Raw genomic sequence first — 18,787 nt, forward strand, 5'->3', positions numbered from 1 at the left:
GTTGGGTTGAACTCCAGGTGGACTTTGGCCATCTAAGTCTGGTTGATGTGCAGGTAGTGTTTGCGGCTTAGGACGTTTCAGGTACAGGAGACTTTCATGGAGATATCTAGTTCCTTCTATTTTCTCAAAGTGTGGAAAACAATAGCCAAGAGATTGAACTGTGAAAACACAGCTTTCCCCTATGAGCCAATGATTGGTTTGAATTGCTCTGTGATCACTCTTCCGGAGGAGGGAGCTCAGTTAATTTACCTTTAGCAAGCGTTGGTGATGATGCTGTTCTTTGGTGGGATACTAAGACGTAGTCAGCTATACTTCCTTTATCTCTCAGTTAAGGGCCAGGAAAGATCCTTTCAAAGTAAGGGTACAAGACCTCCACAACTGCAGTAGAATTGTGTATGGGTTGCATCCCTCAAGGGTGGGGTATGTTTTAAATTTAGGTGAACTTAATAGTATGTGGAAAACTGTTCCCCTGATGTGTTTCTGAGGTTTAACAAATTCATCCTATGCTACCTTTCGGCCCCAGAGGTTTGTTAATTTGCTGTTGTTCATTCTTAGCTTTCTCGGTTGACCAGAATGCATTGTAAAAGCTTCCAGTGCTCTGCACCAATTGTAGGTGAAGTCTGGCTTCTGAACATTGTTGTTTTCTAGATTGATATCGCAGTCTTTCGTTTCATTCCAACATTCATTCTATTGCCTCTTGAAAAGCATGCTGTGTGTTTTACATTTATTATGTCCATGGTGCCCTTGTATGTTGAATCGTGATGCAAGGTAATGTGTTATTGTTTGTAAGTTTTCTTCTACACGTTTAATGAAAGTGATGCTTTACCTCCCTCCACCTCTCAACAAATAGCACATCACGATGAAAAGAACTAAACATACCCCTCCTTTGGACAGGAAGGTCATGATGAGGGGAAGAGGCCTATTTAACACGAGCACGAGAGACTGGCACAACTTTGGATATGGCCAAAATGAAGGTGCAGCAGGTACAACAAACACAACGACGTGCTTTACAGGACATAGATTTAGGCTGAAGTCAATCCCACTATCATATTTGCGGATTGAGCCAGTCATGCGCCCCAAATACTACTTTAATGTTGTTGTTGTCCTCGAACCAGGCAAGGAGCCAGTCTTCCGCCTGGAAACAGGACCAAAGCCAGGCAATGAGAATCTCGAGACGATGGTGAAAGAACACAGGCCAGGACTTCGGGTTCAATAACATGAGCCATTTCACCAGGAAGGTCAAACTAATCAGGTGAGATGTGGTTGGCGCAAAAGAGAGAAGATGACCATTCAATTTTTGGCACTACCTGCTGAAACGAAGTCCCCAAGGGATGCCAAAAGTAGGGTGACCAGGCGTCCTGGTTTTTCACCAGCTGTCCCAGCAGATTTCGGGAGATTTAGCTCATGTCCCGGTTTTCAGAGATGGTTGCCTGAAAATGGTGGAAGGTGATTTTTTTTGTTTTCCAAAGTAGAAATAGTTAGAAGGTGTCATCAGAAAGCTTTCTTCTATTTTTGTGAAATGTCCCGGTTTTTGGCTTTAGAATTCTGGTCACCCTACCAAAGAGGGAATTCTTGAAAGAGTGAAAAGGCACTGTGCGCCCCATCAAAGCATCTCTGAGGACCACGGTGAGAACAGTTCATAACCCTCTTCCAGAAGCAATAAAATCATTTAAAAACACAGTGAATAAAATTTGCTCATGGCATTGTTTACAAATGAAGATCGGTTTCACGATCAGACAGGTTTGGAACAGGCAGAGAGAGCTCGTATAGCTTTGCATAACATCCTGAAGGATGGCCTTTGGCAGCCTGCAACCAACTGCAAATCAGTATATCCGCCCTGGAGGATCCGAAAATGTCAACGTGTACTATCAATATTTAAATAGTGACAAAACAGGAAATGTCAGACATAACACTACAACAGTTATCGTTGTGACAATGCTTGCAAATATAGTTTGTTTTGAGGCAATCAAGACATTAGTAATATATATGACAAAATATGGAAGTAACCGATATATAGCATTATGTACTTCCATGTGGGGCCTTTAGGACCTTGGCCCTTCTAACATGCGTATGCCATAGCCAGAGCTGCCAATCTTTGGCTGCCTGGACTCTGTGTAAGGATTGTGAGAGCATCAATGCTGTGACTTGCACATAAGAGGCCTATGGAGAGATTGCATGCAGCTTCTACAGGATATATTCGACTATATAGGCCCACCTGTTGTGCCTTTAAAAGCAGAAGCAATTGGAGCTGTTCACTCAGTACAGAGGCTTGAACTAAAGTGTCATCCTCGTGGTCATGACTGAAATATGACAACCCCTTTCAGGAACGTACCACAGTTGGTGATATATTGATGGCTCTATGCCAGAATGAAGATAATACACGGCTTGGACAGCAGGATATGGTCTTACTAATACAATTATAAAGTCTCCCAGTGCCGGCTGTATGTTGCAGGAATCACACTGCGGGCACCAGTCTCCGGTGAAGTGCCTTCAGTGGTTGGCGTCAGTATTCTGGAGCTCAGTTGGGGCAAAAGAGGGGCCACGTGGACAAAACAATATAGCAGTTACTGCAAGCAGAAGGTAGCGCACTCCACGTCAACACGTATGAGTTCAGTTCAGGTAGATCAGTTGTGGGATTTAGGTAGTCCTACGACCAAAGCTCCCACCAGCCAGAGAAAGCAAGAGCCTACTGGTCAACAACGTTAGATGGCTGTGACTTGAGGGTGTCCAGTGACCCAGTATATGGCGATCAGTTGAAAAATACCTGCCGCTGCAATGAAATCCATGCTGAGTGAAGGTTTATGTCAACTACCCGATATATGGCGATTGGTGTTTATGTAGAGTCACAGTTCCAGTTACTGTAGCTCAGAGTCTAGTTGTTCAAGCGAATTGTGTAGAATAATATATTGTTTCAGTTCATTAAAACATCACAATTTTTTACACCTTTAAATTCAAATATATATATATGCAAAATTAGAAAATGATAAAAACATGAAATATTATCTTCTAAAAAAAGGACTACTAAAACGAGGAAAGTATCAGAATTACGACGTTCAAATAGTGATAAGATATTATTTCAGCTGCCCAGTTACCGTCATACATTTTCCATTAATCTGAACAAAAATAAAAAAAATACCTGCTGCTGCAATGAAATCCATATTGAGTGAAGGTTTATGTCAACTACCAACCTGCACGTTACTCAGAATACTGTCAAATGCAGTTAAAAACTTAATCAGTCTACAGTTAATCTGAGATCTGATGGATGGACAGAATTGATTAGAGCTGTCCTGCAGGTTCTAATGCCTCGGCTATTAAAGGCTTCTTTTAACCATAAACCCTCAGGTATTTTCAGAATATGCGGATACAGACTAGATATACAATGTATTCCTTCGCCGCTCCACACAGCCTGCATGATTTTGGACCAGAATGCTTCCACAAAGGCTGATCAGCCAAAGACGTAAGGTTCCAAAGCGAATGGCCATCAATTTCCTTTTCAGATGTAACGAAAAGGTCATACTTAAGTATGCTGCCAAATGAAAGGTTCCTATATGTGTGGAAGACCATCCAGGTTTGGGTGCGAGATGCAAGTGCTTGCTTATCAGCAATGAAGGAGTGGGTTTTCACAGCTTTATTCAATGCCTGACAGAATGCCTGGTGAGATAAGTTCGCATTCCACATAGCTGTTGTGCTTGTTGATTCCAGTGCAGACTGCAGATAAGTCCTGTAAGATGACTTAGAATCCAGGTCCACTGGCTGCCATAAGATGCTGGGAAGAGCTAGATCTTGAGTTGCTTTTACCCTATGCCAGGCTTTAGTGGCAGAGTACCTTCTCCCCCAGGTTTGATTCACAAGTCCAAACTCTAATTGGACCTGCGCTGGGGAGGCACTCAGCGAGAGCCCGAATGCACACTTGTATGCCCTGATTTAAAGAGTATCCAAGAGCAGAGCATCCCTTCCAAGCATAACCGCACTAGCATAGGTGATCAATGGCAGAAGTTTTGCAGAATAACCATCATAAGAGGTTTGAATGTAGGGTCAGTCCGTTTTTTGGCTGAGGTACAGAATGCATATATATATGCATTTCCTTTCTTAAGTATTGTTCATGAGCCTTGAAAGTCAGCTTGTTATCTATGTACATTCCCAAGTACTTGCAACAGTTAACTTCCTCTGAGATGGAGTCACCAAGCCTGACCCTTGGAAAAGAACCAGAGTTGCTGCAGACATACATGGTTTTAGTCTTTCCTGTATTAATTTACAATTTGTTGAGCATGGCATATTCTGCGGGTCCTGTACACAGTCTATGTAGACCTACTCTTGTATGGCTCAGAAGGACAATGTCATCTGCGTAAGAGAGAAGGGTCAGTCTTAAAAGGCCCAGCTGAGGCAAATGGGAGTTAACCTGGTCGAGTCTGGACAATAAGTCAGCTACAAACAGATTGAACAAGTGCGGGGCTAGCACACACCACAGCCTGGTTCCCTCTGCAAATCTAATTTGTATCCAAGTAGTTGATCAAGTGGATTTCATGGTGGAGATACTAGCTGTCCCATGCACTAGATGCCCCGTTGTGATAGGAAGTGGTGATGAGGCGCTGTCAAGAATTTTATCATGGCTACCTCCTCCAGCCGATGAGATAAACTCCCCTGTGGAATGAAACAATCTCGCTGTGGATTGTGCACTAGGTAGAAAGGAAAATTCTGAACAACTGAATGCAGTAAACATTTTATTTGCTTCTGGATTCATCCAACATTTCTGAACATTACACCATGCCCAGTATTCACTCCCTCCAATTAAGGTCTTTCATTCACAGTTTGTGTTATGACTTTCCAAGAGAAACCCAGATTGATGTTTCTTCACTTAACTCTAATATTTCATAAGGATTAAGTGGTATCTGGCTCAGCATCCCATCCACATTGTAGAGACATCAACAAAGGTTATTCCAGTCCACGTGTTTCACCCTTCTCCATCTGTCTGTAGTCTTCTATTCAAGCACCACCCACCCCTGTGGTTCCAGGTGGACCAGGCTTCAGGTGTCATTCTGCATGACAGACGTTTTCCTGAGCAGCTCACTGGAATGACTTAATTTCTCCAGAAGAGTCTCCCTCTATCAGCTAGATTTTGGCCATCTGTTGTCACTTGTGGATCACACCACAACCCCCTGGCATGTGTAGTTCATCGCCTTCTGCAGGTAAATAAAACTTGCTTCTCTCCACAGCTCCTGAGCTGAGGCATCTCCACAGGTTTCTCGGACCTAGACTTGGCCAGATGGCGGTGCAACACCCCCCATTTCTCCTCTTTTGGTTATTTTTCATCTTTTTATGGTTGTACAGGACCTTTTTGTGATGAGCCAATTGCTGAACAAAGTAGGGTGAGGAACTTCTGTGGAAGCCAAGCCTGGCCATTCAATGAGGGGGTACATTTTTGAACATCTTTGGGCTCCTTTATTTCTCCAGAACTGCAACTTCTATGTTAGGAAAAATGTGGCTATATGACTGCAGTGACTTTAGGTGGATCTTATTTAACCCAGAAGATAGTGTCCATAGACTACTAAGGAGATGATGTGCTTTAAGGTCACTCATTAAAGGCAGCAGTGAATCCTCTGTTTCAAATGGTCATGCTTCTCTGCTGTAGGATGGTAGCTGATACATCATATATTTGAGGTTAATATAGGTGATTGTCCAGCACCAGGTTGAGCTGGGAATTCCATGGCATCTGTGATCAGTGAAGTGATAGTCACATAACCATTGTAGAGTATAGGCAACGCATTATGGCTGTATTGAGGTCACAGATTCACAACACACCTTTTTGGACCATGGGACCATGGGAAGGGATGCAGGATACAGTTTTCTGTTATGTGTATCCTCACTGTACCCAATCATGGTGCTTATGTCAGCTTTAGGGATTATGAAAGGATCCCACAGTCTTTCTCTGGTTTCCGACAGATGCCAAAATAGGCCTAGACATGTTGTTGGGGGAGACAGGAATACCTTTGGGGACATGAAGGCATTTCAGACATGACATGAAGTCTTCTTGTGAAGCAGCTCTAGGTAGACTGCTTTGGCATTCATTAAGACATATACCATGATGTTATGGGGTACTTGCACTTAATAGAGAGGGCTATTAATCCTCACTCTTGAAGAAGACGCCTCTCTCCAATTTCTGGAGTATAGGGTTATCAAGTTATCCTGTTGATGGTCTTATGGGAGTCAATTTAGCATTTATAGCTACATAACCGGATCCACCTGGTGTTGGATCTGTTGAAAAATGCAACCTTACTGATGATTAGAGCCTTTTTGGCAGCCCCTCAGCTGCAACACTCTGTTGCATGTATGTTGCACAAGGTAGGGGACAACCTCCCTCAGATGTTTGCTACTTTTCTCATTTGTCAATGTGTATGGTAGCATGTGTTATAAAATTGTAAGTCCATATAATGTGTATGTTAAGTCCATGCTTTATGCCTGAACTCACAAGACTGAATCTGAATCCACTATGGTGAAAGTAATAAGGCATGCATTTCAGTGACCTCTGCTGTGAAATCTAAATCAGCTACCAACTTTGTTTTGGTAGAGAGCACCTGAAATTCAAATTCCGAGTCTCTATCTGAAGTAAAAATGTGTATCAACATTGTTAGAGGCTTACTGAGTCCTCTTTATATCAAGTCCCGTGGTTTTGGGTATGGTAGTCTTACCGGCATGCCCAGTGTGAGTGAAGGGCTCACTCATACCATTTGTTTCTCCTTTTCATTTAACAGAGCTATCCACCCTACTAGTCGTATGTATTTCTTCTATTGAAGAGTGTCCTATGTGGTAGCTGGAGAGTTACTTACTGGTAGATTGGGAGCTACTTACAGGTAGCTGGAGATCTGACAGTAGCTCACAAGCTACTTCTTGGAGAAACCTGTGTCACATAATCAAACCACATCCGTCAATGTCTTGTACAATGGTATGTTAATGTTGTTTCCTCGTTGATGTCTCTGCTTATTTAATAGTCCATTTGGGGAGGAATGTATCATCCATCATTATGACATTGGGAAATGTATCCCTGCTTATTGTTATGCCCTGAGAAGTTGGATAGCAGTAAATTAACAACAATATAGACACAGAAGAAGAGATAAAGGAAAAGAACGAGTAATTCAACAACATGAAATTAACATTGTGTCAAGACTCCTCAATAAACCAATTGATCCGGTACCCATCCGTGCGCTTCCTAATCTCCATCAACCACAATATTATACCTACAACTAACATCTCCTATTTAGGGTGAAGAGGGATCTCCTGTTTCACTGCCTACTGTGGATGTCCTGCCTGCTATGTCACCCGCCCGACCACCTCTGCATTCGTGAGACCCTGCTTTTCCCCTAGCCCCTCTTCCCCTCCCACCTCCTCCCTTCCCCACGGCTTATTCCGACACTTACTCACAATCATGGTGTTCAGCAAGCCCTCTTCGTTCTTTTCCATCACCCCCCCCCTTATATGGATGGGTCTCTCCCTCCCACAAGGAGCCCCTTTGCATCACCTCCGCCCTCCTATTGATGATTGCAGCATACACAACTATAGGTGCTCCTCTCAACCATGCTCGTTACACACTGCATGCTACTTCTGCCTAATATTAGTCTGCTGTTTCTGTAAAAAGACACTGTTTTGTGTCGTCGAGGAGACGTTCCTATTTGCAAATACCCAATAAAAACATGTTTAGGGTGAAGAGGGATGACAACTGTGGCTGTCAGGAAGAGCCTACATGTCCGGCTGCCTACGGCTAGAGGCCCACCCCGGGAATTCATTCTCCCAGGTTAGTCGCTGCAGGTTGTGCTCTCCTAGTAGTTCCCTCTGGCTTGGTTTTGTGTTCTCTCCTTCCCACATCTCAAAGACAGTGAGAAGAGTCTCTGAAGCCCGGGCAAAGTCTGGTTTCGGCAACCTCCCATCTACTCAATTTACAGGAGGGAACATTTGCACTCTGCCCAACTGTACACCTCCTGCTGCCCTTTGGCCATGGATTGGGCAGCCATGCCCTTCCCGCCCATTGGTAATTGTCTTTTCTCTATGACAAATGCCAGGTCAATGAATTTGTTGGTTTTCTTCGTCTTTGGAAAAACATCTACAATGCACACTTCAAATGAGCAGTCAACTTTCCTGCACACAGTCCTGTTGATCAGTAAAGTAATGTGCTGTCAGTATTCCTTAAGTTGAGAACAGTTCCAGATCATGTGATAGAACTTTGTATCTACAGTCTTCCAGCCAGGGCCCACAGCTCTCGCACTAAGGTAATATTTGTTGATGCGCTCTGGTGTAATATAATTCCTGTGCAGGCAGTTAAACCTGGCATTACTTGGGATTTGGGAAGCGTTTATGAGTAAGAGCTCCCTTTTGCCTGTTGCAGAATGGCCTTGTACAGTTGCATTACAGCCTTGCATTTACCTGTTGTAGTGCAAAGTAATGGCGCCCTTGTGTGTACAGGGGTTCACCATTCTTGTTTCCACGGGTCTTAAATACAAAAGAGGTAACTGCAGTATAAGTCAAGAAATGCCTGTTGGAGAGCCCACTTTTATTGCTCAGGTCCAGAAACTATTGAAGTATACCCTCTTCAAAAAAGTGGCCATTCAGATTATTTCTGCTTCCTCCCAATGGCATAATCTCTCTCATTCACCTGTGTGTTGTAAACTACCTAACTCCTGAACTGGGCGTTCAGAGCCGTATGCTACTCAGGTTTTAGTTATTTGTAAGCATCGACATATTTATGTTTTTCCCTCTAAAGAGTAGCAAATAAGTTGGTTACAAAGCTAAGCAGCAACAGTAAGTTGCGTCCGGCTCTGACGGTACCTGATATAAGGTTCCCACTCAGCTGCCCACTGTAATCGTCTGATGCTGCCAAGCTCCCCTCAGTAGTTGGCAATTTATACTTTCCCAAACCAACCCATCCACTTCCTTGGTCACAGGTGGGTGTATTGGTGCTGGTCTTGTTTTGGCCTACTGAGAAATCTGAGGAAAGTCTTTCCTCTATTGCCTCAGCCTGCACGCAGATTGGTAGTACAAAGTACAATATTATGCAGACTAGGCTACTGCAATGCGCTACTTCTTGGAGCTCCGGAGCACCTAATTAACAGGGTACAAAAATCTGCAAAAAAAACTGTCCTCGAATAAAACAAGAAAGGACTCCTCTTCAACAGCCTTGAAAGCCTTACTCTGGCAGCCAGTCAAGGAACGTATGACATTCGCAGCTCAGTGCATAGTTCACAGAGCATTAAATGGCTCTGGTCATGTACTCTTACAAACCAAGTAGGGTCCTTCGCTCAGCAACAGTAAATCTGATCCAATGCAAAAATTCAGGAAAGTCAGAGCGGGTGGGAAATCTTTTAAGGTCAAAGCGGCTCACTTGTGGTAGAAACTACCTACTGAGTTCAGAGCCAACATAAATCTGAATGATTTCAGGAAGCATCTGAAAACCTGGCTCTTTCCTAAATAGGTTTCTGGACTCAAGGGGTCGGGTGGAGGTTTCCTGGGTGCTCTTAGAGGAGACAATGAAGAGGAATAGCTAGGATTTCCTGGTCTGGTCGCCACAGCGCCAAGAAACCTGTAATTCGTGACCGTTGAGCTTTACAAATGTAGGTACATTCATTCATTCATTCATTAATGTGTAGGGTACATCTGTAGCAGAGTATTACATTAATGTCTAATATTTCTGTCCATTTCACTCCCGCAAAGGTCGGCGACATTAGGCAATAGTTAAGCATTGTGGGCAGATCTGTGCTTCTAAAGGCCAGAAAATCCGTCAGGGTGCGCTGTTTAAAGTAAACTAGTGTCAGGAGTGTGCAGTGTAGCACATCACTCTAGGAAATCTAGTGCTAATAGCTTGTAGGAACATTTTACCCTCCAAAGATAACATTCACAGTTTACAATTTTAGACAGATTACAGCTGATTTAACAACTTTCCCTTAAATCGGTTATTAACTTCAACTGAGTGTATGTCATCTTCCCGTGATATTTATTTGCATTGTAAAGTACTTCTAGTTCTTTAGGTAGGTGTTCCATCATTTTGGATGGCTATCCCCCTGTGGATCATACATTAGTGTAACCGTATTGATGGTACCCACATATGAAAGCCATCAGCAGTTGTAATTCTGAGGCTATTGGTTGGGCAGAGAAGCATTAGCCACGTCTAGGGTGCCTTTCTATTCCTTACTGTCAACAGTCTGGGTTATTTACCAGATCTCTGCTGTGGGCATTTGCCAGTGCCAGTGTTTTAGTATAACTGGTCAAACTGTCACAGCCCAAATCGAAATAGTGGGTACCACAAGCTTTGCTACTGGGATTATCAGGGTGTTGATGCAAGGCTGTTACGGTATAATAGTTCCTTAGTGTAGAAAATGTATTACTAAACTCTGCATATCCTGTTTTGTTTATGGATTGATAGTGTACTGTAGCTTATATAGAATTTCTAGTATTGGTACTGGATGAGTGTAAGAAACCGAGATAATGCTGCACCCAAATGAGTTGATATGGCTGAAGCTACTGGATTGCCCATATTACCCATAGTTCCCAAATATAGAGAAACAACTTGTTTTGTTACGTGCCTAATAGACCTAGCAGTGAAACAGGGTACACCTTGCACCTACCTACCTGTAGAGAATATGCATTAAATGTGGCCATGGCATCTGTCCAGAGTAAAAAGTACTACATGCCATTTAGTGCAGTATTTTACCTCTACCTGTATCTTGTACTCGTTTGTAACATGCACACGGCACCTTTCCTTTTCAACGTATCATTTGCTACCTCTTATATCTTGTTTGCTTTTGATACATGCACAACGGCCACCACTGCCTCATGTAACGTAACTATTGTTTTAGTGTTTTGAGTGTCTACCATTGATTGCAACTTTTTTTACCACTATTCGTACTTTATTTACTCTTGTAACCTGCACACGTCACTTTTTCCTCTCATAACGTATCGTTTGCTACCTCGTTTAGTTTTTGCTCTTGATACGTGCACAATTATCACGATTGCCTCTTGTAATGTAACGCTTGTTTTTGTAACAGGCTCACTTGTAATTTGTCTCCTCTTGTATCTTTACTTTGCCTATTGTGAAGCGCTCTGACACCTTCGGGTAAAGTCCGCGCTATATAAAAACGCATTAAATAAAAATAAAATAAATAAACAGCAGTCCTCAGGAAGAACTAACGTAATTGTTTATTTTACGCCTCCCACTGGCCAGCAATATCATTATTGTTATCACTCCTAGCTAGATGAAAACCACATTTACAAAATTAAAGATAACACCTAAATGTATGGAATGAATTTGTATTTACAGAAAACTCATTTTGGCTGCATATGGCAGGGCTTCATCATGTTTATATTTGCAGATTTATGAATAACATCATCCCTATTCAAACGTCAGGTTTAAAAAATTCGATTGTGTGACAGAAACAGATGCACAGGAAGAGCCATACTTCAGATTAATAAATAAGATACGCTTTCACAAAAGTTTACTATCAAAATAGCAGATATACAGTGTCATACTAAAATCAAGAATGCTGCTAGTTCAGAGGCAATGCAATGAAACTCTTACAATATATACCTAGCGTAAATGAACATATGAAATGTGTAGCATTCTATCACAATACACTGTTTATAATGATCTGCTCCTGTGTCTCCACTCAAGCGATTAATTCCCGATCACCAAATCATTTTGTGTGCATTCTGGTGAAAGCCTACTCCATTCCCTCTTGCCCTGTAGACTGCCTGCCTACTTCTCTGTGAACAAATGCTGGCACCATGCTATTGCACCGCTGGCAGTAGCTGCATTCTGCTCTGTCTTCAAGTGCTGCCTTCATGTTCCCCCCTCTATGGTAAGTGAAACAGTAAAGCAGTAAAGAGGTGAACAAAACCAGAAAAGAGCAGGTTCCAAACAAAATATGCCCCTATTGGACCCTAAATGAGGTAGTGATACAAATTTACAGAATTTCATCAAAGGGAAGTTCATATGTCAGCTTTAATGGCTCTACTATTATTTATTATGTTCAATGTTCACTTTTTTGTTGCAAACAAAATATTTATTTCTTATTTTACATATCATAATAATAGGTGATATTCTTGAAACATATGACAACATTCAAACTTCAAATAAATTAAATTAAAAAGGATATACTCGAAGGATAAAGAAAACTGCTTCTTAGTCCATTTCCCTACAGTAATAATCCACAAACCTGTCTGTGACGTAATAAAAATAGGAATCCACGCGAAAGGGAGATGTCTACAAAGATAAGACTGACTCTATAAAAATTAGAAATGTGTGTTGTGTATTGGCTGTATAAGAATCAGGTCTGCTATGTGGCATTCAGACAAAATATAGAGTAGAGTCAGCAAATCTGAACCGGACTTCCAAGTTCAATTTTAGGATGTTGTACGTGATTCTGTACTAGGACACCAAGAGGTCATTTCTCTGGAAAGGCACGCTGCAGTTCGCCTTACAAGCTACATATAGGGTTGCCGATGATGATCCTTTTTAGCACTTCCAGGTCATATTCCTGCTGTCAGACCTGCAGCCCCAGCCTAAAGCTATGTACGGGTGTCTATTATTTCCAAGCCCAATCAGATGACATGTATTTACCTTGAAATTGTAGCTCCAGGTTATTCAATAGGGTTTGCATACTGGTCTGTTCTAGTACCCATGGGGCGTATCCCGCACAGTGGGTGTGTGTACATGTGTATAAGTGTATCCATAGTCCTTGCAAGTCAAATCAATGCATGTGTTAACCAAAGGTGCTTTAAAAGTATAAAAACACTCAATGTATTGATAAAGTTGCCACTACAAATGTTTGTGAAAGGACCTTTCAGGAGAGGCAGAAGGAATCTGATATCTCTATTTAGAAGAACACCTTGAGTCATCTGGCCTTTGAGAGCTAATGCAGAACTATTGATAAAAGAGTGGACCACACCTGTTTCCTAAATTCTAATTCAGATCCTAGAATGTGCACCCGATCAGCTTTTGAACTTTTTCATTAGTTCTCATCGGTTTTATGGATGGCTCGGCTGTCTTATTTTCAGAAAAACATGTGAGTATCCGGCTGTCTTATTTTCAGAAAAACATGTGAGTATCGGCTTTGTGATTGCCAGGGGCCATTGGATTAGGCTGCATATCTAATTGCTCTATAATACTCAGATTGATCCTTGGCGTGGGTGACTTACAACTCGAGGTGAGTTCTTGGCTGTGCCAGCCCCTACTCTTGCACATCCAGGTCAGATAGATTTGGATGTATCGGTGTGTCCTCTCACACTCCAAGGGAAAACCAGACTCTGTGTATCCAATCACCCTTTCTAGCTGAGATTGCCCTGCGTTGTTATTTGCTTGTTTGTGTATGCCTTTGATCTGACACTCTTAGGTTAGTCGCTCGGTCTGTTAGTAGATGCTCTTGCACTTCCACATTATATCAAGCTATGCCTGTATGTATCTCCCCTCACAATTCCAGATCATCCTTTGTACTGTGTAATTGTCTGTTCTTGCACTTACAGGCCCATCATTGGTTCCTGTCAGTATCTGCCGAAGAACCTCCACGTGAAATGAAGCAAAATATTTGCTCTTATTCTCCCTAATCCTATCAGGATCTATAAGTATACACTCTTGCACTTCCAACTTAAAGCCTGCTGTGCAAGTTTTAGCTTTATCACTTGTGTATTAGGTCTTTAGCTGTGTCATGGAGGGTGACATTTTTATTTTTTAAATAGCATTTAACTTGAACAGGGGGCTCAGAGGTGAAGGTTGCCTGACCTTTTAAGTCACTCAGACATCCATTAAAAATTCAAATGGTCGACAAACTAAGCATGCTTGGTGTTTAGATCTTAGAGCAGAACAATGACATTAGAATGGGAAGTCCTCTGTTAAGAAGTTTACTTCACCTACCCCATGGAAGCTACACTCATAGTAGAGAACTCACACTTGCTGGAGTCTGGAAAAGTCCAGAATTGTATTTTCAAATGCTCTTTTATATAAGCATCATCACAACTATAAACAGTGATATTTTGTTTTTTTATAGTGTTTGTGTGACAGTGTGGCCATGTCCATTAGATTAGGGATGAGAGTGGCCTTCCGATAAAGTGATGATGTATATGAAGTTACAGTGGCCTCTAAGATCAGTCACAGTAAATCACTATAATCCATGTACATGCCATACGTGATTGCTGTCTTGTGAAGTGGTGCTTATATGTTAGTTGCCATTCATACAGTACTCAGAAGTTGTTGTTCATGTAACTTTACTTTGGTGACCTGATATATATTCTTTGGATGATTCCAGAAGGTTTGGGATATGACATGGAAGGATTATGGACAAAAGGAGGCACGTTTCCTTTAGCTCACCTTTGGCTTTCAATGCTTTTCTGCCCTCTGATTCTACTTTGGATTGGGCCAGGTTGTTCATGGTTTCAGCCTTGTCCTTAAACTTTGCTGCAAACAAGAAAAGGAACCTTATATACCAGCCTTTCATCAAAAGAATGTCATTTTAGTAGTAGAGATGGCAGCCATATGGAAGTATCGTATCCGTGTGCCCTTGAAACTTATTGTCCTCCACTGTCAGGTGCCCGGGGTGTAGTAGAGGTGCAAGCATTAACACCATTTGAGGATCTTACCATTAAGTTAATGTTAAAAACAATAACTCTGCAAACTGGTATAGAAGGAAAATGGTAGGGTTAGGATAGGTTTGTTACTGGGGTAGGTAAAAGCACTCTTTGCAAGGTTCCATACAAAGCAAGGAACTAAAACGTATCAAGAATGGGGGTAAAAGCTACAAGAGAAAGGTGACACAGGCACACACACATGTCTGAATATCGCACCCACGTAAACAACTCACCAGTGATCACCATCCTAGTTTATAAATGCTCCCTGATCTTTAAAAGGACACCTCATTTGCCGTATTGCTACAATTTTGGGCAAGGAAGTTTTCAATGGAATTGATTTGTCTTTTCACAACCTTACGTTTTTCAAATCATAAAATAGTAAATTGAACAATGCTTTAATTCTACTGTAACTATTTCAACAGTTTGTTACTTGGGTACTCAGCTCAAATGTTATTCACTTTGTCAATGCTCTGTTCCACTCCACAATGCTTACATTCAGAAACAACCTTTAGTCTTTTGTGTTTACTTTTGAATAAAGCAATTACAGTCAGCTAACTACAACTCATTTGCTACACAACGATGTGCAGTTTTAGAGTTTCTGCATCATTTACTTTGCAGCTATATCATGTTAAAAACAATCTGGACCGATCAGTCATAGTTGAGTAACTCCCTTCCACTACCCAATACATCATGTTTATTTCTTTAGGCTAGAGCTTTCCATTGCATGTCTTATCACTGCAATTGTGCCTTATGGAAATGCAGATGACCAGATGCAGTTTGAACAAATAAAGAGTGTAATGAACTGACACCTAAGGCTGAAGCCAAGACAGAGAACCTATTTGGAAATATCACATAGTGAGAGGCATGTTATTTGAAACAGCATGCTTTGAACCTAATGCAGCTAAATTCTCTATAAAAATATTTCCTTGCTTAAAAAAAAATCTATGATTCAAAATTGATTAGAATGCAGTTCTTCTTCTTTCTAATAAAAATAACGTTTGTAGTATGTTTAACAAACAAAAGTTAGTTGCATACTTTTTACTAATACAATACCTACAGTCAGTGCACTGGATTTCCATTGTGCATTCACCACAGAGAACTGACTTAATCTTCAGCTTCAGTTTTAATGAAAATATTGTGCAATACCACTCAGTGTACAGCTACCCTGGATCCATTTGCACAACAAACGTAGAGTTTCACTGGAATCACACTAAAGGTCCACTATTCACAATTTGGGCATACTGACCTTAATCTACAGATGAACTACACAATACTTAATCATAATGGAATATCACTGCAGTTTCATAGACCAATAAAAAAACTAAACCGGAATTGCTCTGCAGAGTCAACTGCACAAACCCAAAACACACTAACATTCCACTTTAAATTGTCCACACACCTGCTAAAGAACTTAACCACAGTTGCATATTATTCAACATAACCGGCACAGTGCAAATTTGTACTGCAATTATGCCACAGAAACCCTGATCAACGTTATAAAGCACTGGAATAATATATTGCACTGGAATGAAAAACATGCAATGCAATTATCATGTAAGTATGCCAAAGCTGCACCAATGAGGGCCTAATTCTGAGTCACTCTAGAGAGTTGATTGGGGTGGAAATTATTCATGATTACAAATGTGTGTGGAAAAACATAACTTGAGTAAGTTTTCCCATTCAGGGTTTACCAGGAGAAATGTGGCAGGATAGTCTTTCATAGTTCCTAATCATTGGCCTACTTCTAGCTCATGCAGTTCCTGCTTTTCCTATACCTATGCAGCAGCAATTCTCTTGTGCAAGTGTTAGGTGGCACCAATAATTTTCAAGCAGTTTGTATACAAGTGTATATACCTTTCTTAGTTTTTTGTTTGAATACCGTGAAACAGCATTGTGCTAATACCTCAAGAGAATTTTGTTCACAGATGCATGCCTTGCTACCATTTCCTAATAAGTGACTCAAATCAAATTACATCTGGATAAAGTATAATCATAAAAATCACGGTTTTCATGTGAAAGCGCAATCTTCACCTATGTGTATATTTGTTAGAGATAGCTGAAATGCATAATAAGATAAAATGCAAGTTTGCAGCATGCCCCTGATAAAGATCTCCACTATTGTGAAAGGCAAATATTCTCAAAGAAAATTAGATTACGTTTGGTACCTAGTACACAGAAAGAGTAAATAGGATGTTCTCTTTCAGATATGCAAGGAATAGTTTGGCATATGATGATGCAAACGTGGTCCCCTTGGCATCACCCCACTTCAAAATTCTCACTTTCTTGGAACTGATAAAGACTTCTAGGAGTACTTCTCCTAGGCTACAACTGTTACAGCCTTCCAATATGAGATGCATGCTGTGCTTTAAAAACTGCAGAATCATACATGTAATAAGTGTATTTTCATGTACACTTTACCCCTGCTAACCAGAAGTAAAGTACTTGTGCTCTCCCTTTAAAGATGATAACATTTTTATACCTGCAAATTAACTGTCACCAGTGGGCTGCAGCACACATTTTACTACCCCCTGCAGTGCCACAACAAACCAGACTTTAGGCATACCACTATAGCCTGGCAGAGCTTAAACTGCCAATTCAACCAGGTGCAATAAACCCTTTTGATAGACCTAAATCTTACTTTTGAATATAAAAAGTTCACCTCTAAGGTAGACTTCTATACCCATAAAGACAAGGTGCATAGTATTTAAAGTAGGATATGTAGATGTTTAATGTTCCACATGTCAATATAATGAAAGAGCCCAAAATCTTTTTTCACTGTATCAAGGATGACTGCTTCTATAGAGAAACACTGGATTACATTATTGCACCGTATGATGCTAATTGTGGCTTGGTAACAGCTAGATATTTCACTGACTCTTTTTAACAGTCAGACAAAATCCAATATAATGCTATTTTCGGACTGGTAACAATTGAAAGAAAATCAAGGACTCTTTCTAATAGTTTGGCAAAATCCATTTTAATAGTAGAATTTAATCTTATCTGACTATTAAGACAAATGCATTTTAGAAAAAACACCTTTCCTGCTAAAGCCTCTAAGGCCGTTATGTAAGTATTCTATCATATGGCAACTGATGTTTCTCCAAGATTGAGATCTGAATTGCTCATAGGACACGGACAATGGGTTTTGGGCGTTGAGAAGTGTTGCCCCTCCCTTAGTAGGATGGCCTTGAGTCTGTGCCTTGCTTAGCTTCAAAGGGGGCCTACCCTGTCTGAGGCAGATGAAGCTTACACATAGGCCTACCTTCTCTATTGTCCTCCTAGCCAGTCTGTCACAAATCCGTTCTCCAAAAGTGATTTACAGTGCTGTGGGGGGAAAGGAGGTTGCCCATTTCCATAGCCACACCTTCGGTTGGCACCGGGAGCTCTGACCAAGGAAAGGGAGGTTATGGAGAGAAGGGCACTGTGGAATAGCTTACAGTAAACCACACCAGAAGAGCTTCAGAAGAGGGTAGAATTACCCCTGGAAATGTTTGCACCATTGATTAGGGAGTGGCCCTGAGTTGTCCCTACCTACATGCTGGCACTGGGCATAAATATGGCATCCCCAGTACCCTCCTCAGAACACTGCTGGACCTGAAGAAGATTCAGAAGAGGACTGCTCTGCTCTTTGAAGATCTGCGAAGAATGGACCTGATTTCCATGTGCCTAGGACTTCAAACATGACTCCAAAGGTCAGCTGGCTTCAGCGTCTGAGCTACAGATATACAAGCTTCAAGAGGCCTTTTCGACAGTGTCAAACCCTTTTTGACTACAGCCTGAAGCCTTGCCCCACCAAGGAAATGTGACTTCTAGAAAAGTTTCTAAGTCTGAATTTAGAATGCTTCACCAGCACTATCCTCAAAGGGGATCTGATCAAGGTCAAGGACAGTTTGAGTGAGAAAAAGGAACTTTTCCTTCTTGGAGCTTTTCCTGACTTCATCGATGGCTTCACCCAGACCTAGTCCTATGGCTTTCCATCATCAATTAGCCTATCTTCAGCCACAGCCTACTGCTTGGGTCCACTGAAGACTTTTTTCTTCACCAACATTTCCTAAATCTGAAGGTAACTTTTTGTCCCAGACAAACCTGGTACCGGTATCCATCCGTGCTCCATTGCTAGAGTCCTCAACTTTCACCTTAGTGCCAGTTGACTACAATCAGATGACCGTGGTTATGGTTCAATAAACTC

General features: G+C 41.4%; 1 protein-coding gene across 2 annotated transcripts in view; it reads right to left on the reverse strand.

Annotated features, from left to right (window-relative positions):
* The window catches only part of SLC24A1 (solute carrier family 24 member 1), a 232,857-nt gene that overhangs the window by 76,851 nt on the left and 137,219 nt on the right, over window positions 1-18,787 (reverse strand). Inside the window, exon 5 of one of the 2 annotated variants that reach the window (XM_069222906.1) lies at window positions 14,342-14,428. The exons of the other annotated variant lie outside the window; for it this stretch is intronic. Coding sequence (XP_069079007.1) covers window positions 14,342-14,428 — 87 coding nt within the window. The remainder of the gene's footprint in view (window positions 1-14,341; window positions 14,429-18,787) is intronic. 2 annotated transcript variants of the gene reach the window in all.

The sequence above is a fragment of the Pleurodeles waltl genome, chromosome 3_1 (genome assembly GCF_031143425.1).
Source record: "Pleurodeles waltl isolate 20211129_DDA chromosome 3_1, aPleWal1.hap1.20221129, whole genome shotgun sequence".
Taxonomy (NCBI): Eukaryota; Metazoa; Chordata; class Amphibia; order Caudata; family Salamandridae; genus Pleurodeles; species Pleurodeles waltl.